The sequence below is a fragment of the Patiria miniata genome, unplaced genomic scaffold, assembly GCF_015706575.1.
Source record: "Patiria miniata isolate m_02_andy unplaced genomic scaffold, ASM1570657v1 HiC_scaffold_10, whole genome shotgun sequence".
Lineage (NCBI taxonomy): Eukaryota > Metazoa > Echinodermata > Asteroidea > Valvatida > Asterinidae > Patiria > Patiria miniata.
Genome location: NW_024037048.1, coordinates 9,027,851 through 9,049,222, shown reverse-complemented (window position 1 = coordinate 9,049,222; position 21,372 = coordinate 9,027,851). Strand labels below are relative to the sequence as shown.

Below are 21,372 nucleotides of genomic sequence, written 5' to 3'. Positions count from 1 at the left end.
CACCGACAAATCAGCCATTCTTTCCCTGCGTTGGGTCTCAACAGTTACGTTTTTGAGGCGACGTACATCTTTTGTAACAATTCTACCGAAGTGGAAGCATGTTGTTGTTTTTTGTGATGAGTGCTGTTTTATGCCATCATATTTCTCAAGCAAATCATCAATATTTTGTTGGAAGTGATTCCAAAGACGCCTACCCAGCATGCAGCATCTCCGACTGCTTAGCGTACATCAACTTTCGAGAGACGTTACACTTGACGTATTTTCAAAAGCAACAAGTCAACTACCGGCGTAACTATCTCCGCAGCGTGCACAGCCGGCTGACGAGCGCCGGGGCAGGAGCGCGTAGGCACGGTCAAAGGGTCATCGAAATCACGCTAGAACAACAGGCGAAAATCCTGGCGATGTATGGTAATTATTTCACGAAGAGGGGTGATCTGCCTGTCCAGAACTCAGTTCAGAAGCGAGATGTCGACATCTGTCCCCGGGTACAATCTTGGGATGATCTTATACTGAGGCTAACAAACGACGATGAGCTCATACAAGTCGTACAAGTAAGCTAATAACTTTTAATATTTTTCACCAAATTTAAAATAATTTTGTCAAACATTTAAAACGATTATTTATGCGATGGCTTCAAAACTACGGTTGCACACCATGTGTTCGTTAACTATTAAAAAAGCAAACTCGATCGGAAATATCTCGGAAACTGCGGGCCGAGAATTCGTGTTCATGCGTGAGTCACGTGATTTCAGCCATGTAATTTCTGGAAGTAGTGTAAGTTTTGAGTAAAATTAAATCAGCTTTTTGACCCTAGTGACCCCATGACGACCTTTGACCTCAGTTGGGTCATGTGACATGTTGGGGCTGGGCTACTGATACTTTTAACAAAGTTCAGTCAAAATCGGTCAAAATATGTAGGAGCAATAGACAATGTTAACGTTTGTTACAAACTAACGGAGAGACATGATGATTTGTTGAGATGCTATTCCGCAGCTAAAAACACTTGACGCGTGACAAAGTTTGCAAAATTAACACGATAAAAGTGGGGATCAACAATTAAATGAAGTTTATAAATAATTCACGATTAATTCAACAATCGTTTTTCCATCGGCAAAAAGAAAACCTCTCTCGATGTAGATCTACATCCACGCCCTGAAAGTTGTCGCACATTAAAAAGTCCCCAATTTCTCTGAAAATATTGATAAAATCGTCGATACTCTTATAATTTGTCGCAATCTAAACCTGGACTTTCTTTCCACTTTTTGATTATTTCAGTTTGACAATGATGACAGGCAATGGATCCTGGAGGAGTCTTGCTCCCAGTCCACCTGTAGCTTCGTTCCGCAGTGCGCCTGCGGCACATGGACCCGTCTGGTGAGGGCGCTCGTCGTCAACTTCGATGAGACGATCATCGAAGAGAAATACATCAAGGTTTATTGTTGCATCGCAAAGAAAATATCAGTTTAGAAGTGAGAAATATTTTGGAATGTGAAGCGTCTGCAGAGTAGAATTCATCAATTAGGGATGGCAAATGCATTTCTGTTGATAATTAATAAGTACCAACTTCTAATTTGAAAGAAAGCTCTTAGTACATCCATTACTAACAATACTGAGACTTTAAAGGGGCATTACGGCAAGAACTCACCGAAATTATCATTTTTTGGATTGTTTACTTATCCTGTTTTAAAGGTCTGGTTGAAAGAACACTAACCTAATGTCTTTCCATTCCCGAGAAAAGACGAAAAAACCGGTTGTTTACATCGGACGCGGCGGACAGTTTGTTGCATAAGCATACGTATTTCAAGTCGTCTCTATTCAATGAACTGGACATGTACACGTTGTGTGACTACAAATTTATATCCTTGTGGAGACACACACACAATAGGGAACAAAACATTGTAAAGGTCTCCACAGGGCAATTTCTATAGATGAATAGGTCTCCACAAGGTTTTCACGAAATAGATATATGGGTTTTACTCAAAAACTAGGAATTTCCAAGGTAGGTTGATCCGTCGCAAATGGAAGAGTTTTAGAAAAGGGATATTAATTCCAAATTTCAGCCAAGGAAACTAATTCTGGTTAAAATAAGAGCATTTTGAAACTTCACTTTCAAAATTGAACACTTTACTACACGAGAACAAAGGAATGTCTCCACAAGGATACAAATTTGAGAATTGGTGTGTGTGTGTGTGTCACATAAATTACACACAGCACCAATACACTATTGTTGTTTCTTACACGTCCGCAGAATGCAAACCACTGTGCGGCAGGATTCACAACTAGCACTCACAGCTCGATTTTTCTGGGACAAAATTGTGACCCCGAAATCCGTTCTCCCATGGTTCTCGCAGGAATAACACAATATAATTTCGTTTCAAACGCGTTTTGTAGCCCAATTTGGCGAATTCCAGGCCGTAATATCCCTTTAATGTGGGTTACGCATTTCAAAATAAATAATTTATATTATATCAGGTATTTAGTATTCATGAAACTATGATTGCTTCTTGATTAGCTAATGCATATTTTCTTTACGGATGAAACGCCAACGTCCCACCATCTACTTTTGAATAATAAAAAATGTATGTACGTAATATTATATATCTAACAATATGACTCAAACTATAAGTTTCTTAATATCACTATTTGTAGATTTTTCTCCATGTAGTCAGTGCCGCCATCACGCAGTTAACACATCGCAATCCCTATCACGTTTAAAGCTTCTGAATTTAACGTCAGCCTTCCCCTTTGTGGGCGTGTCACTTTGGATTGAATCCTCCCCCGCCTGGGGTACGAATTCGATAGTTCTATCGCCATCTGGGAGCGGGCCCTTCAAATGTAGCCACAACTCCAACTCATCTGATTTCCCTGAAAATTCGGAGGATTCCTAAAAGACAAGGAGGCGGGAATCAAACTTGCTTAACTCATTTTGATTCTACATGATTGCAATTTACAAAAATCCATATCAGTTTTATTAAGAGTATTTAAAACATATTCTGTATCTTAATTTTAATATATTAATTATAGCTGAATCGATTTACCAAAGATATTACCTGAAACAAACTTGGTCATTTTGTTGCAACTTAATCACGACAGAAAAAAAATGGTAGTTTAAAATGAATAGAAATTGACATGAACTTACGAAGTTTCCATGTTGTGTGTCCTTTGCATGTTTCTGGGTTCTATCCGTGTTTATTACTTTGTCTTGTGGTTCGTTGAGGCTAGACGCAGATTCCTCAAAACTCAAGTAATCCGAGTGACGTAACATCATCTTATCCAGTGACTTGTAGAGATGTGTGAACGATGGGCGTTTGGATGGGTTCTCATGCCAACATTCACGCATCATGGCATACCTACATCCAAGAGAATAAACTAAAGACACTTAGGACCACGCTGGAACTTGCGCGTTCTTAAAGTCGAGGCACGCGCGTTTTGGTAACCCTATTGGTCGAAAGCACGTTGAGTGCTCGCGTCCCACCTGTGTGCGTTCTACTTGTGTAGGCCAATCCGTGTCGTACGCGTGACTGCGTCATACACGCGCACGCACCACTTATTACTAGCGCCTATTGGCTAAACACACCACTTTGCACTACTTCATGTTCCAGCGGTTCAACGCTACTTAATGGCCAGTGGGCGTGGTTTAAACTGAACTGACGTCACACTAACGAAGCGGATGGTTCCAACGCTACTTCGTTGTAGTGGGCGTGGTTTAAATTGAAATGACGTCACACTTGCGAGCCGGATCGATTGGCTGTTATAACATTAGTCTGCAATAAGACATTTCATAATTTCTCGAGTCCATTGAATGATGATTAAACTTACACATCTGATGGGCAATCGTCAGGCTGGCCCATACGATATCCTGACTTGAGTTTCTCAACCACTTCTTGGTTGCTAAGGCCTTGATAAGGTGCGTCACCACGTGTGAAGATTTCATACAGTACGACGCCAAAAGACCATCTTAAAAAAAAAATTACAAAAAAAATTCAGTTTAAGCCGTCAGAGGTATAAAAGGGTAGTGTTCATTGAGGTTTTCCTTATATGAATATATTCAAAACCAAGAAATATCGTGATGACGTTCAGACCAGCATTGGTTGTGACTATAATGTTCGCATGGGAGTGATGTCAAAAATCATCAACGAATGCTCAATACAATGGGCGTCAATCATACTAGGTCATAGAGATGCAACCAAGTAAATAATTTCCCATAGACACCAGTGATAAGTCCCCATACTATACTTCAAAAGTCTTTTTTTTAATACTCGGAACTCTCACAGGTCTTTAATCTGCCCAGAAAAACCACGATCAACATGTCGTATTTCATTTTCCTTTCAATATTTGGTGGGTTGACCAATGACTTTTCGAGAAATTATCACCCACAGACGACCAACCATAAAACGAGTGATTATTCCCAAACTGAAAAAGTATCCATTTTGAAAGGATCTCTCCACAACATGGCTAAATATCGCCATTTCCGGACGCAATTGCATCGAAAATGCTCCGAATTGGAAGCCCCTAGTCCAGGCCACAGGTGCAACGCCCAATTCCGTGGCTCTCAGAACTCTCTAATATAGACTAATTTGAATGTTTAGCAATTATTCATGAGCTCGGCGGATTTTGGCTATTTACTTGGTTGCACCCCGACTGACACAGCGCCCTCTAGGGTGCACGCAAAGTTGAACTTACACATCGCTTTTGATGGAGCATCTATTGGTTGTATTAGTCTCCAGACTAACCCATTTCACTGCACGCTTTTTGCTTTCGTCCATTCGCTTATAACCCATCTCATACGTGTCATCAGACAAACCGAAGTCTGACACCTTGACGATCAAATTATCTCCGACTAGGACATTCCTGGCGGCCAAGTCACCATGATAATAGCGCGTCTGTGATAGGTATTCCTGTATAAACAATAAAAAATCAAACAAGAATCTCAACAAAATTGATAATCTTTAAAGTGCGTCTTTTTGTTTCGTATGGAAATATTTAAATGTACGAGTAGACCTACTATGTTCTCATTGTTAAATGTTAGGTTTTTTTTAATAAAATCCTTGAAAATGCACTTATTTTACCTTTTTTCAAGTTTTGTTTTGCCAATTCGGAAGGGCATTTTTGGTGAATTTTTCTTTTTGGTTTTTATGCTGAAGCGGATTTTCATATTCGTGAGAAAAACTGTGATGTCATTCCGGGTAGAAACCACAATGTTACTGCTATATATATAACTACTATTTTGCTGTCACTTTCTTTCCTTTGGTGATTCGTTGTTGTGTGCAGGACATGGTAGTAAACCAAATTTGGGTTTCACAATTTGAACATAAAGCCCCTAAACTGTACACCTTCCTGAAATGACATTACAGCAACAGCGCCCTGAGTTGTCCGGAAAAGCATGGACATTTTGAAATGTTTAAAGAAGTGCACTTTTATAATTAACCAAAAAGGGATGTCAAATAGTTTTCATACATTTAAGGGGAGTAAGATGTTGCACAAATGTGTTCCTCAGAAAAAGTCCTCAAATGAACCCTTTAATGAATTAAAACAACAGAAAAGGGAAAGATTTCCATATACGAAGTTCACTCAACACCCTGTGTACAAACCCTATGAGATTGGACTGAACAATTCTAAGTGTTTTCTAAGAAAATGCTTGTATTTTCTCACTGCTCAAATTGACTTTGATGACATGAAATTGCTATCTGGGGGCTTGTTAGTCAATACAGAGGAAAATTAGTAAACTTCGTATATGGAAATCTTTCCCAGAAAAGGCTCACCGAATATGGAAGGTGGATGCCAACGTTTATAGGAACCCCACACTGTTCGGTTACAAATAACTACGTACGTAATCAGCAAAGACAAAGATGATGTTGATATAAAGTCATGGAGTCAATATGCTTACCATGCCACAGGTGACTTGGCGCGCTATCTGTAACTGGTTCAGTTCGGTCAGGCAATACATGGGATCAACCTCCGCCATCTTAATCTGTCCGGCAATAAAAAAAAACATAAGAGGACTATGATAATTGTGAAGAAAACATGATTCATACTTTGAAAAAGTGGAAATTGTTTGAACTGTTCTCAGTGGCCAAACGGATATTGAAAGTAGCTAAACTACCTCTCTGGTCTTCCAAAGGAAATGCAAAAGATCCCCGTACTTCATGAATTCTGTGATAAGAAGGTAGGGTTCATCAATGGTACAACATCCTAGAACGGATAGGATATTAGGATGTCTACCAATATCAATCATCAAACGAATCTCCTCCAGAAAACTCTGCTTCATGTCTGCAGCTGCATTCTCTGCAAAATATAAAAATGAAATATACACCAAGTTTATGCTTAGGTCATTTTGATATCAAATTTAGGAAGTTGAGGGCAACCACATAGTGGGGCAGATAGGGGAAATATTTGGGGGAATTGTGCCTTTGATGATACAAGCATGGCATTTGGCACACAGTCAGAGTATGTCATGAAAAATATATAATGCTATAGGGCCATCGCAGATTTGTCCTTCGAAAAGGATATAGGTAGAACCACAAGCAATTTTCAAAAAACTTTCAAAATGGCTGCCATTGCTTGTATTCTACCTACATTTTTTTCAAAGGACAAATCTGCGATGGCCCTATAGCCAAATATCTTTCTCATGACATACTCTGACTGTGTGCAAGATGCCATGCTTGTATCATCAAAGGCACAATCCCATCACTGTATCATACACTGTATCATAGATCACAAGCGCCCTCTGGATCTTTTGGTTATCTTAAATAGCGCCCCCTTTAGGCTTTCTAGTTAACAGAGAGGTCATGACCCTTGACCTACCTTTTAGTCCCTTGATGGCAACGGGGTAGTAATCTGGTTTTCCATTGACAGTGCCGTAAGCGAACCCTTTGTAGACGACACCAAAACTGCCCTTGCCAATCAAAGCGATTGTACTGATCTCAGTTAGTACGTTACGGTCACACTCTGCCTCGGCAAAACATTCGTCCACTTTACCTTACAAAACAAAACAAAAACAAGGAAAACAAAAGAGAATTAAACTGGACCCTTGGTGGCGTTACTTATCTGCAAAGAAAAATGTAAACAATTGAAGTTAACAATAAAATAATACTTAAAGGGCCATGTAAAGTATTTTTTAATGCAGCCCTTGTAAATGCACTTTTGTGTCCAATTTAAGCTCATTTTTGATTTTCGTATTGTAATTTTTAAGGGTATTTTGGTGCCGGTTTAGTTTTTAGGGTAATGCAATTTCCATATTCATGAGCAAAAGTTAGATGTCATTTCAGGTAGAAGCCTCAATGTTACAGCTATTTTAGCACAAAAGAATTTTAGATACTTAGCTGTTGAAAGTTTTCTTTTCTTTGGTTATTCGTTGTTGTGTCAGTATCGCAGTAAGCCAATGACAAATGTTTTCAATGAGCAAATTTTGGGTTCACAATTTCAACAGAAAACCCCAAAACTGAACAGTGTCTTCCTGAAATGACATCACATCAATTTCACCCTCAGTTGTCCTGAAAATCATGGACAATTGTATAATGTTTAAAGAAGTGCACTTTTCCAAAAAAAAATAACCAAAAAGGGATGTCAAATGGTTTTCACACATAAAGAGGAGTAGAAAGTTGCACAAAATATGTTCCAAAGTAAAAATCATGTCATGCCTTTAAAAAGAAATAATAATGAAAGCTAAATGTTTAAAATTCCATTAAATGCCATTCGATCACTTTCAACCGATCACAATATGAAACTAATTCTATCACTGCTTTTTCTTTTTCAAGAAAGACTTTCATTTACCATAAAGAGTTATGGAGGTTAACCTACTTTGAACACGCGGTTCTACAACGTAGTTGGACTCCATGTGACGTCGTTTGAATTGAATAATGGGCTTATCATCTTGTCTGGGTCTTCGTTTACGGCGGCAAATGCAGCAAGTGATAGCTAGAACGACGATACACGAAGACAATGCTGCAGCTCCGACTACGACATAAAGCACGATATTTGTTGGTGGTCCCGCTGCGGAGACAAAGTACACGATTCCAATCAACTCACTTAATAATCTCCTTGTGGAGACACACACACAATAGGGAACAAAACATTGTAAAGCTCTCCACAGGGCAATTTCTATAGATGAATAGGTCTCCACAAGGTTTTCACGAAATAGATATATGGGTTTTACTCAAAAACTAGGAATTTCCAAGGTGGGTTGATCTGTCGCAAATGGAAGAGTTTTAGAAAAGGGATATTAAGTTCAAATTTCAGCCAAGGAAACTAATTCTGGTTAAAATAAGAGCATTTTGAAACTTCACTTTCAAAATTGAACACTTTACTACACGAGAACAAAGAAATGTCTCCACAAGAATACAAATTTGAGGCTGTGTGGTGGCAGGGGTGGTGGCAGGGGTACCTGTAGGTACAGTGAAATTGTCAGGACCGACAGTGATGCTGAGCACAGCGGCATTCCCAACCAATACTTCATCACTCTGGTTCACCTTTGCCGCTACCTGCACAAAATAGACAACAAAGTCAACAGCTATAAAATTATGATACAAACTTATTACAAATACATGTAATTGTCTTTTTCTTGGGGGGGGGAGACATGGCCCCGCCCCTTGGAGTGTGATAAACCACCAACCAACAGACTGAATAATCGACGCTACAGATAAACAGAAGAACCGCGAGTTTGTTTCAAGTTTTTTTTTTCCACCCAGCGTATGGTCACATTGTCGACAATGTGGCGATGACCTAAAGGTGAACACCAACAGTAAAGTGGAAATATTTGTCTTTCCTAAATACCTAAGACAGTTTACTAATTCCTTTTGGTCGAGAGCCCGTCACGTGGCCGGTCTTAAACGGATGATAAAGACCAGCTGGCTGGTCTTAAACAGTTTTCCAGTGTGACATGAAATTTGGACTCCTTTGAAATACAGTGTCTTTTACTGTTTTATTGGTTGAGCGTTCACAATCCTCACGTAGGCATGCGCAATACTACCAGTGAGTCAGTATTTCATAATTCTAAATTCACAATAAAACGACACAGCTGCCCAGTGCGCGCGCACCAATCTACATAAGGAGTTGTTTACGACACTCGCAAGACTGGACATGCCATAGCTAGAGGGGTGTCTCGAAAAAAAAATAAGTTAAATAAACAAAATCGTTGGGAATATATAATTGTTGGACCGAAAAGGTGTGATTATTTGAACGAAAAGGTATTTATGAATGGGAATAATGATACTTGGCTGATATTAAACACTTTGTTTAAGACCGGTTGGAGTCTGGATACTGATAATTACCAAAACTGAAGGCGAGGGTAATTATCAGCATCCAGACTCCAACCGGTCTTAAAAAGGGTGTTTAAAACTGGCCAAGTGCACATTTATTCCCGTAATAAAATTTTCGAAGTAACCCATTTGAATTGTGAGTATTAAAATAAATCAGATGACTATATAAGTTCAACCGATAAATCAACAAACTAACAGACAGACAGACTGATGTAGTAACCGAGTGACAAACTCCAAGGTATAATTAATACGCACCTCTATTTTCAAGTTACTTTCATTTTCCACATCATCCACAATGAAGGAATGATTGAAGGATAAACTCAACGGGTCGCTGTATTCACTCAAATTCTGCAAAAACAAAACCCAATATTTATTCTTCCTTGTTTATACTTGCACTGATCTTTATAGAAATAAGTTCTTTAATCCTGGGCTTAAAATTAATTTACCCCTCACGTGCTCGTGAACTCAATTTCTTATGAGCAACAGTACTTCCGAGATTTCCAACCTGTTGAAGGAAACTCTTTTTGTCCAAAAGGCCAATTTGGTAAAGTTTGCTGTACGCTTGAGGTTAAAAAAAATCCGTGGATTAAGACAGCCAAATATTCCACCCAGGTTTGAAATAATACAGATTGCCTCACCCAAAGACAGATATAATTCGTATTTTATTACCATTGGGACATCAATTGTAGTTGATGGTACGAGTCGTGAACCGTTCACAGACCACACAACTTCGAATCCAGTCATTTCACCATTGATCTGTGCCGGTGGGTTCCAAGACACAGTGACGCTGGCTGTAAGCGTGACACCGCCTAGTCGCCATGTCCCGATTAGTGAATCCACTTTCAATCCAATTGGACGTCCAGCAACTTCAACATCTGGAAAGAAAAAAAAATAACATTGTCTATAAATAGGGCTTACCATTTTTGTATTCAATATTAGGAGTGTTCAATTCAATTGAAATTCTTATAGTTGAGATTTCTTATATGAAGACTAAGAGAGCAGCAGTCTTAGTTCAAGACGCTTGTGGTCGGTAGTGGATACCCTCGTGGTAGTGCGCCCTCACACGGCATTATTACGAACCGCCCGCACCAAGAAGTCAAAATCAATCACGTGAGGGCGCACTACTATAAAACTAGCTCTCTGACGATAACTAGCTCTATGAAACTGAATGGTTTTAAACAAAAATCACCTTGCGTTCGGCAGAAGGATACATTCTCAGTACTCTCGTAGCAATCTAATGTGAAAAATAGTAAAACAGACATTTGGTTTATCCTATCAAACCGTGTCACTATAAAGGGAGGCAAAAACGAGCTCCGGAATGTTCTGGACATATCTGAATAAATTTCGGGATTTTTTGACATGTCGGTATTGTTGGGAATTTAAACAAAAACTCGGGCCGCGGGACGTTACAAGAGGGGCAGGAATACAGTAGAATGCTAGCCCCGTAACACTATAAAAGGAAAAAGAAAATCAAAAATTTAAGTTGATTGATAAACCGGGTGACAATCAATGGAAATAGTCGTTATTTCTAACAAAAGCGGGATGCTGCGCTGTGTGCGGCACCCACGAGCTGGATGTCTTACAAATGATCAGTGCGCCCTCAATTGACGTATTTTTGAGTCAGATTTCGAAATGCATATTCATATCGTACCAACTCGTACGGTGGACGGTTAAAGGGTAATTTGCCACATTTTTCATCATGAACGTTATTGCGATACATTTTGAGTGTTTGCATAGTGTAGTATTTAACCATTCAAAGCCAAAAAACAAATCAAACCAACATATAATTCTGTTCTGTACGTGCCAACCTTGACTTCAGAGGACAGTGAAATTGGAGCATTATCTGTGTGCAAAAAAAAAAGTGACGCACAGATATCTGACAGACAGCTCGACCGACAGACAGACAGACAGAAGACAGATAGAGAGCCATCAGACAGCGAAGGATCTTGTAATAATAGGATATATTTATAATTGTATTTTTTACCAGCAAGATGGAGTTCACGATCAGTCGATCCTCGATTGATTAGCTCAGCAGTTCTGTTTGCAGTGTAAATCTGGAGGGAGACACAGGAAAAAAATGGAGTTGTCGAATAGATTAAAATAATTTGTTCTTTGAATCATCAGCTGGACTGATTTTATCCTGAAGTCAACAGAAAAAAAATACAATCTGACGTGACAGTTTTGCAATATCAATATTTACGTGTTCCTTCCTTTTTAAGTTTTTATTCATCAAGATATAATATTGGCTTTTTGAGAAAAAAATTAAGTTTTGTAAATCCAGGAAAGAAACCTAATGTTTTAAGTTAAATCCTTATCATCGAAACCCTCGTCATGGAAATTGAATCTAATACAAACTGAAATCATTTTACGAACATTTTAACTTAAAATATTTTACTTACAATGAAGTAGGGAGTTGATCCAAACGGTACATTACCAAACAAAATCCACTCCAACTCCTAAAGAAAAAGAAAATGAAAGTTCAAATAAATAGTGGTAGATTGCTTAGCAAAGACATGTCGAGTTGTTGCAGTCTGAACCATGGAGAAGCAAGTCGCCACAACATGTCCAGCCTAAAAATAAATCGAGTGAAGTATCCAGTCAAGTCGGATCAGGAAGACTCGTGTGAGTTCTTTCCAGTCCAATTTTCAAATCGTGTCATGATAAGAAGCCACTGTCGAGTCAGGGGAAGAACAATGGCGGCAACGCATTTTGTTTTATTTGAATAATTACACCAGAAGTATGACGACTGTTTTTAAATTAATGCTGATTATTCCTTCTCTCCATAGAAGAGGGAAAGAGTGCCCCCAACGTCAAATGCTTCTGGGGCAATAAAATGACTCGAACAAACTGAAACTTCACTGAAGTAAACAAACCTTGATGGATTAAATAATAGTACAGCCAAACTCCATGACAAACAATAACTTACTGTAAAGCTGAAGTCTGAATTCTGGTATTCGACACATGAATAAGCAACATATGCGGTTTTCGTGTAATCTAACTGGACTGCATAGGCATCGAAATCTGCGAAGAATAAAAGCAAAAGCGCAGTTCAGTGGCTCATCCATTGACCGTCGGGCCCTGAGTGAATACAGCCTGAAAGTTCACCGCTGGTGGCGCCCTTCCCGAACACTTGAACAAAAAAAATTGTGTGCCAAAACTCTAGAATTTGCAAATTGTTTTGGTACATTGATTTAAATAACAAATCACCCGCTTAAATCAACCATATCAAGAGAAATATTGTGCCAAAAATTGACCTCTCACTTCCGAAAATCGAAAAAACATGTGGACAAGTGGAACTAGACGTACTCGTACAGAGATGAATATGCGGATGTCGTTTGGGAGAAAACAAATTCGCAGGCGGGCCGTGTGATCTAGGGTTCCGGAAGCTCGCCACGTGACATTTTACTTTCAGGCTCTATGATAAGAATAAATCGTCTATGAAAAATATCGTAATTTGATTTTTGGTACTTTTGGTACTCTAGCATTTTTTGTCTAATACAGGGTGAGTCTAACAACTGCAATAATGCAAAGGAGCCAACTTTGTTTCAAAACCAAGTTAAAGAGTTTTGAACTTTTTAAATCTGATAAGAATGACATTTTCGTTAGTAACCTGTGTGAAAAAATGGAGTTAAGCGCATTTACCGTTTGTCTTTTGAGAACCTTTTTACTGCGGTACCCGATTTACGTTTTTGCCACGAGGCGTCTAACAATTGCATAAGGGCACAAAATGTGTCCCCCAGAGCCGTTCTTTCCATGAGGTCTAGAGCTGAGACATACATTGCCTTGCAGGGTTGCCAAGTAGAGGGCAGAGCTGCAATTGTGTGAACAATGAAGGACACAGTAACTGTAGTATAGCCCAAAGAAATTGTTGCATAAACATAAACAGTGAAACAGAAAAATAAACCGTGAGCTACGGTTCAGTCAGTTCTAAATCTGTGTTGTCTATAATGTCTTATTGTACTGTTTCGGCTCCTATGCAAAATTCCGATGCCTCGTGGACAATAAACGTTACTCGGGTACCGCAGATAAAAGGTTCACAAATAACAAACGGTAAATGCAATTAACTTAATTTTGTCGCACAAGGTTAATATGTCATTCTTGTGGTTTAAAAAGTTCAAAACTTCAACTTGGTTTTGAAAAAGAGATGGCCTCTTTGCATTATTTCAGTTTTTTTGGCTCACCCCGTAGTTAATTAAGCTTGTAAAAATGTTCACTTTGAAAAAAACAACCAAACAAACAAACAAAGGAAAATGATTTCGCAGTCCTTGGACCACAGACTATTTCTAATCAACAATACAATATTATTATACATAAACTATTTCTAATCAACAATACAATTATTTCTGTGGAAATATTTGCTCCTGTTTGTGAAAAGGAAGCTAAGGATCTTGCGTGGTCTTTTGATCAAACTCAGGCAAACATACTCATCAATCGGTCCGGTCTTGCCCAGCTCACGTTCACGTCCAATTCCCACTGATCCGGACCAACGGTTCTGACAATGAACGTAGGTGTGATGCTACTCCGTTTTACCGTCTCTGTCAAGCCAAGATTCAGATAAAAAAACGTTGACGAAAACTGCAAAGGAATTCACGAGTTGTGAGTTCAAGTTAAGACTAGTCTTGATCTAAGGATTTGGAATTTGTTCCTTTAATATAATGCAGCCGGTTTCCCGTTTCTGGCAAGCATGACCAAAGAGAAACCCAAATGGCGTCCCCTATTTTTTTAAAGAAGTTCTGTATTTAGCACTTTCTAGAATAGGATGTAAAAGCCCAATTATTAAGCTTTCTTTCAGCAAAGGAAACATTCAAATCGATCATGTACTCTTTAAGATATGAACTTTTAACACAAACACAGTTTTATAATTTTGTCCACGGATCACAATAAAGGTAAGTGATATTTCAGCAAAACGAAAGCAATTCACATAGCAAAAAACACATCAGAACACTCTCATAACCATGATAACTGGCACTTACCATAGCCTTTATTTAAAAACCTTCTGCTTCCAAAGTTAAAAAAATCATGCTTTATAATGTCAAGAGTTTAAAGTCTCGCCTTGCCTTCTACTTGGCTACCCGAAGACTTATGGGATTATTCTGATATCGTTTTCATGATACGATATGGTTTCATTTTACTGAAATATCTTGAATGAGATCCGTGGACAAAAATTTAAAACTGTTTGTTTTCAAAATTCCATAACTCGCAAAGTGAATGAGCGATTTGAATGATTCTTATACTAAAAGAGAGCTTATTAATTGGGCTTTCATATTCTAGATAGGGGGCGCCATTTGAGTTTCCTTTTTAATCCCCTGTAGAGGGCGCTATTGAACGAGATTAATCATTTCCGACCTCGGGTACTTAGTACTTTTTAGTTAAAGTGATCTCTCTACAAAATCAACGTGAGAGGGCGCATCAGAATCAATTTTGAATAGTCAAATAGAACATGTAGGTCTTGGACGTGAACTGATAAAAACAATAAACTTGTGTTTGTGTTTGTACGGACTTACGCTCGTCACAGCAGGATGGATGCCACCATACCGGCCTGTTAAATGGGTCATCAGAGTTAAGGACACATCTCCTGAATGTCCATGCAAGGTTTGGCATGGTCATTAGCAGTACTAAAACCATCCATGATGATTGACCTGATGTTGTATGGAGCTCCATTCTTGGCCTGGTTTGACAAAACACCATATATGGTTAAAAAGGGAGGGGCTTAGATGGTGGGTGCATGGCTCTCATTATCACGATCATCCGGTCTTCCTAACATGAATGAGTCTAGGCCTATTTGAATATTCCCTGGCTGCATTTTGCATTATTTCTCTTCACACAAGGACAGCTTCATCATCATTGAGCATAAAATACTCTAGTGAGATGAGAAGGATTTTCTACAATCCCAAAGCCTTAGCCCTAACCCTCGGCCCTAACGTTAGCCCTAGCCCTAACCCTATACCTCTAACCCTAACCCTAGCCCTAGCCCTAACCCTACACCTCCAACCCTAACCCTAGACCTAGACCTAACCCTATAGCTTTAATCCTAACCCTAGACCTAACCCTAACCCTAAAGCTTTAATCCTAACCCTAGCCCTAGCCCTAAACATTACATGTACCCGTTTTCACACCCATCAAGTGTAGTTTGTACAGAGAATAATTATGTTACAAACAATTACCGGGGAACCCGGAACATATTTAAATCTTGGTCTGGATTTCAGGATTAATTATACAAGGTGGTTATAAAGAAGGAAACCCACTTTTGACAGGAATTTTAACCTACTAACTTCACTTATTTGAACTGTTTTGTATGTAGTGTAGTATAGCTCTTCAACTATACATGGTGAAAAAAGTCTTTAAAAAACGCAATAGTGTTATCATACTAATTTGAATACAAATCACTGCTGTGAAAGTCTAGTGAAGTGTTTTGTCTTCAAATCAAGCTCTGTAGCTCAGTCAAGCGGATGGAATAAAGCCGTCCGTGGACATATAGGTTTGGCACATGAAATTTTTAAACTATCGTATCTCACAGAGACAATGATTTTTTTGTCGTCACTTATATTTAAAGATCATTATATTTGAATACCGTTAAATTGAATTCTTGAAATATGCTAAACAAATAGGTGAAAATTGCTGTCAAAAGTGGGTGTCCTTCTGTAGCACCACCCTGTGTAGAGGAAAACCCGTAGGGAGAAATACGTGAAAACGAGAAATCACTACTTCTATACTGTGAATACAAAAACAAAATCTACATAAAACCTCAACTGAAAATCCAAAGGTTTATAGCCGGCGTTTTAGCCGCATATACAGAATGTAATTATGTCCACATAAATATCAATGCATATGCGAAACACTGAACCAAGAGTACAGAAACAAATTCTTACATAATAAATTTTGAAGTAATTTTGAAGAGAATTTAATCTCACCTCTGAATACGGAGATCTTGCATGACACCTATCTACCGGCGATCAATGATGCCGGTCAAACTCACCGAATAGCGCCGCGTGGATTGAGTGCAGAAACTAGCGGTATGTGGCTGGTCTGTTAAACGCTCGTCCTTGCTAGTCGGTTGTCGAATATATTACTGTTGAACATATCGGCAGGCCTTGGAAGTATTTTGGGAATATCACTGTGAAAAATGGATGGTTGATGTGGCGAGAATGGCAAAGGGGTGTTAGCGAATGTGTGTGTTGAATACAGTCAGTTTTACAGTGAATTATGAAAATCGAATACACACAATCAACCATGACTAATTCTTTGTTGGTCTTGACCTTGTTTCCTTTATGATTTCAATTTATTTCTCATTGGTTAGACTTTTTGACGTAGGCAGATTGGAATGCTATTCAACAAATTGCTGAATGACACTTCGTTTTTTTCCCCACAGCAGCATAAAACCTACGCAAGGTCAAGCGGAGTGCATATTGTGCTTCCAATGCATCAATGAGCAGGGGTGTTTTTGTGTATTGCACAAAACACAAAGTCATCGGCACGGCCGGCATTATACATTTTGTCATCGGCCCTGGTTTAGCAAGGCCGCCCTCTGCGTACAGCAAGGAATTTAGTGCACAGCTCGAATCATGAAATAGAAAGGGCGCCCTCCGCGTTGGGGACATGAATACAACTAAACGGGTTGAGATTATCAAATGAGTACTTCTTCCACGTAGAAAACCCACTTTACAAAGGGGAGCAGTCTGAAGTATAGAGGACCAAAAATATGAGTTTCTAGTCTGGAGCCGACTAAAAATGCTTCAATTATGGGCAAAACATCCTTATCCCTGCTTTTTTTAACGAAGACGTATACAGTCGTTTTAGTGAGTCTGCTAGATGCAGGTACACAGTACAGGAAGAACTTTAAAGATAACATTAAATTGATGACCGTAGCGTTCATAGCTACAGCTACTTCATCAGATGAAAATTTGAAGAAAAAAAATTATTCAATTTAAGTTGACAAAAGCAGTCAAAAAAGCAAGCAAAATGTTCAAACTTAGCATCACAGGACTGAACACGACGAGTTCAAGAAGGAAATTAAATCCTACGAATCCGATACTTAGACATGAATAACTCGATACATCCAAACAAAAGTCGGCATCAAAAGAAGGGGTTTTTCGCGCGAAAATATCGACAAAACACTATTGTACTACACAAACATTGAGGGGATTTCCCAATTGCACAATCTACAGGGTGAGTCAGAAAAAAAACCCAAAAACATATTTCATATTTAAAACATATGTAGCACCAAAAATAATAATGACTGGAAAGCTGATTTCATAAGCTACTTTTAGATAAAAAAATTACTGAAATTGCTCAATCCGTTCAAAGAATATCACCATTTAAACACAATGACCCAAAACATCTATTGTCCAAAAATGCGATTTTAAGAATCGTCGTCACAGTTGTCTTTTAATGAAAGTGGATTTTATAAATCATACTGTTTTCCTAAGCAGGGTTGTTAATGAAGATATTGTGTACTACAGTTGTTGACAGTTGTTGAAAAAAGCATTCTGTGTCATTTTCTTCATTGTTCCAAACAGTCAGAACACACAATCAAGTGCTTTATTTGGACGAAACAGGTTTTAGGGTCATTGCGTTTAAATGGTGATATTCTTTGAACGGATTGAGCAATTTCAGTATTTTTTTATATACCCTCTATATTTCAATCGGGGCTTTCCATGTGTTGTGCAAGCAAACATAACAAGGAAGTGTTCCCGTTTTTATTCGTATGTGAGCTCGCCAATGAACCACAGACGAAAACACGGGGCAACATTTAGTACAAGTGTCTTCCTGAGCTGCAAGGATCATGGCGTTTGTTCTGACCAGGTTGCTGATTTTGGTCGCCTTTGTCGTGATATCTCACGAAGAATTCGTCAAATTAGGACCGATTATAGAATACGAGAATTGTGGTAAGTTGGACAAACCACACTCTGTGGGATAGAACTTACATTAAATGAAATGGGAAACAATTCACAACTTTTTATAGTCGGAACATCGATCGCCAAATTCATCGTGAGAAGTCATCTCAACTTTGGATCAATCACTTAAAACATGTTCAGGGTAACCGCTTTTACTACTCTTTGACATTTACTACTCTGTAGTTAGTTACTGGACAGAAATAAACCTGTAAATAAGACGGTAACTGTCTTGGATATCACAGACGATATAACTTATTGAGCGCATTGTAGCAAGTGGGACTGTACAAAAAGAAAATGACAGGAAAAGGAAAGACGAGAAATGTTGAGTTTCCGTCTAATTTGCGAACAGAAAGGTAGAGTCTGCGGCAGCTGTAGCAACACTTTGAATTACAAAATACAAAAGGAATGTTTAGACACTCAGCCATGATGATTAACACTCTAGGAAATAGCAACTGTTCGATGTATACGTCTGTACTGTCTCCGGATATGATCTTGATGTATAGGCCAATCCGGTAGTGTCTCCTAACCCATCTGATTGATAAATGGATTAACAATAGGTCTTTAGATCGATTGATCGATCTACTGATTGATTGAATGGATAATTGACTGATCTATCGACAGATCGACCGACCGATTGATTGATTTGATGGACAGCTGATTGATCTATCGATATTGAATGGATAACTGATTGATCTATCGATTGATTGAATGGATAACTGATTCTACTGATTAATTGAATGGGTTATTGATCTATCGATTAATTGATAGATCTACTGATTGATTGAATGGATAATTGTCTGATCGACCGACCGACAGACTGACTGATTAAATGGATATTTTATTGATCTATATTAATCGATCTTTTTCTTGATTTGATTTATAGGTCCGCCATTCAACGTGACCCTGTCTCCTAACCCACCCAAACTCAGACAGGCCGTGAACGTCACCTTCGAAATTGTGGCTGGTAAGTGCTTTTGATGTTTGTTTTAGGGGTATTTTTTGAGGGGGGGGGTGATCTGTGTGTTTGTTCTTTTATCATAATGGTTATTCAAGTTTAGTATATTTTTTATCATACGAACCACGTTTGTCAGACAATCAATATAAGGCCAGTTGCAAAATCGTCGGATTGAGAAGATTGTAAATTTACTATCCACATCACAACCATAACAAAGACTCAAATGAATGACAGAAAATATAGCACGGGATATAATATTAATAAAACAAAATAACACGCAGTCGAATTCAATTCTATGAAATTAATCAGATTTGCTGAATTGTCTTTTTTGTAAATATTTAGCTTATGACTTAATCGCTGGGGTTGTCGAAGCTTACTTCAACGTTTGGCCGTATCACTACAAAGATGATTACTGTGCTGACGGCAAGACCACTGATCCTAAAGGCTGCTATATCAGCAAGGGAGGTAAGTTCACTCGACTGGGACTCGAACCACAGACCACTGAGTTGCAGAACCAGTGCTTCATCATTGTGATTATTATATTATTTAAGATTCGTTGACGTAACTGCTTTGTTTTATCTGATGTCATTTTTATTTCAACGTTTCTTTTTTAAAGAAAAGAGAGTCATTTCTCGGACACTTTGGATGGACGACAACGTAGAGGAGGTAAGGCATTTTTACACACATCCTCTGATAAATTATGTCTGTTTATATGAATTTTTGATATTTTTCTTCTTCAAATTCTGAGTGGGGGTTGGGGGTTGTGCACTAAAAGGAGAAGGCCTCGAGTTGGGGAGGGGCGTGCAAACTCTATCAACTGACACACTTGAACTTGAGACATTACTTGAGACATGAATTGAGCATTATATGCACTGCTTCTGAATGTTGAAGTTTATGCAATTTTTTTTTTATTATTAGTATAATTTTAGTTTTTTGTTTGTTTATTTTCAGACTTACTACGTGGCGAATTTAACCCTGCGTAATGAGGATGGCGAACTGTTGTTCTGTGCTAGGTGGAGGGGGAAGTTGTACTAAACTTCATGACGTCATGACGTTGTCATGTGACCATAGTGGGTTCACATTTACTGCAGACTTGTCGATAGGACACTGAAATGTCATTATTTCGAAGACAAACGTAATCATTATCACGGACAATGTCATCTTAGGGAGACATTCCCATAGGGTTGTAATTACCCCTAAAGCCATTTTCCCTTATCCTACCCCACGAATTTTGGTATATTTATGTTTTGGACCACGAGCAATCAATCTAGCCTATTTGCGACGTAACTTTGCCTCTAAATAAGAGTTGTGACATTAAGGAGACATCTCCTTAATGTCCAGCGTCTCCATAAAGTATAATTTATGACAAAATGTTTTCTTAAGTATACATTAACAGGAGTTGTACTCAGAATATTGCCTTTATGTTGATTATCAACAGTGTAAACAGAAAACTAATCCACATGATTATTAGCAAATTTTGGTTTCTTATTTCTTTAAAAAAACACTTTTTAAATTATTGTGAAATTTACAAAGAACATGCAAAATTTACAAATTTATGTAAAAAAATAAAAAAAAACATTTCATGACTTAAGATGAAATGAGTTGACAGTCGAAGAAAGCCGTAAACATGACTTATTAGGAATCTTTCAGCATTTTGAGTTACTACCATTGTTTGCTAGGGTCTATACACCAAAACAAAAAGAAAGCACTATAATTTCGTGAATTCTTTTGGAAGTATAACTTTGAATAAAGGAAACACATCCTTGAATTAAATATTGTCATCTTTGAAAAGAAAGTCAGAAATGTGTATGGATTGGTCAGTGTTTTTGAGTGTTAGTCACGATGGGTCAAATTGAATATTATGCGACGCTCAAAACTTGTCAACGTGGTCCGCAATGAAAAAGAAATCACATCCGGTATAGAATGTGTGCATTTCTATTGGAAAGTTTTCGGATTGCATTTGCGCGGATTGGCTACCTGCGGTCTTAAACAGCTGCAGCCAGATGCTTTATATATAAGGCACGATAAATTACCCAGAATAGCATTCCACTTCCTTCCATGATTATGTGAAGCTCATCAGCGTATCCCAGCGCCCCGCATGTTTGCAGGGCGGGGGTACGAGCAAATTCGAAGTTACGATATAGAAAAAGGCGCCCTCTGCGTTGTGGACATAAAATAATAAGTCTCTTTTCTTTTCCCACTAAACGGGTTGAAATTCAATGAGATAATCAAATCATTCAAACGCATACCTCTTGGGAAACAATCT

At 38.4% G+C, this 21,372-nt stretch overlaps 3 protein-coding genes across 3 annotated transcripts; 2 read left to right on the top strand and 1 right to left on the bottom strand.

Moving 5' to 3' along the window:
• Window positions 1-1,691, top strand: LOC119737209. Its single transcript, XM_038211398.1, has 2 exons — window positions 1-551; window positions 1,276-1,691. The coding sequence occupies exons 1-2, from the start codon at window positions 99-101 to the stop codon at window positions 1,465-1,467; spliced, it is 645 nt and encodes a 214-aa protein (XP_038067326.1). The 5' UTR covers window positions 1-98; the 3' UTR covers window positions 1,468-1,691.
• A 561-nt stretch (window positions 1,692-2,252) lies between these two features.
• On the bottom strand, window positions 2,253-14,858 carry LOC119740610 (ephrin type-A receptor 3-like). Its single transcript, XM_038215974.1, has 17 exons — window positions 14,762-14,858; window positions 13,682-13,792; window positions 12,184-12,278; window positions 11,657-11,713; window positions 11,242-11,311; window positions 10,447-10,491; window positions 9,927-10,132; window positions 9,513-9,605; window positions 8,384-8,480; window positions 7,801-7,992; window positions 6,805-6,978; window positions 6,104-6,285; window positions 5,888-5,971; window positions 4,684-4,898; window positions 3,820-3,957; window positions 3,140-3,350; window positions 2,253-2,884 (listed from the first exon to the last, which is right to left on the bottom strand). Exons 1-17 carry the CDS (start codon window positions 14,856-14,858, stop codon window positions 2,678-2,680), a joined length of 2,274 nt encoding a protein of 757 aa, XP_038071902.1. The 3' UTR covers window positions 2,253-2,677.
• A 3,181-nt stretch (window positions 14,859-18,039) lies between these two features.
• LOC119740600 lies at window positions 18,040-20,089 on the top strand. Its single transcript, XM_038215962.1, has 5 exons — window positions 18,040-18,142; window positions 19,035-19,115; window positions 19,449-19,571; window positions 19,723-19,845; window positions 20,058-20,089. The coding sequence occupies exons 1-5, from the start codon at window positions 18,040-18,042 to the stop codon at window positions 20,087-20,089; spliced, it is 462 nt and encodes a 153-aa protein (XP_038071890.1).
• Window positions 20,090-21,372: the final 1,283 nt, after the last annotated feature.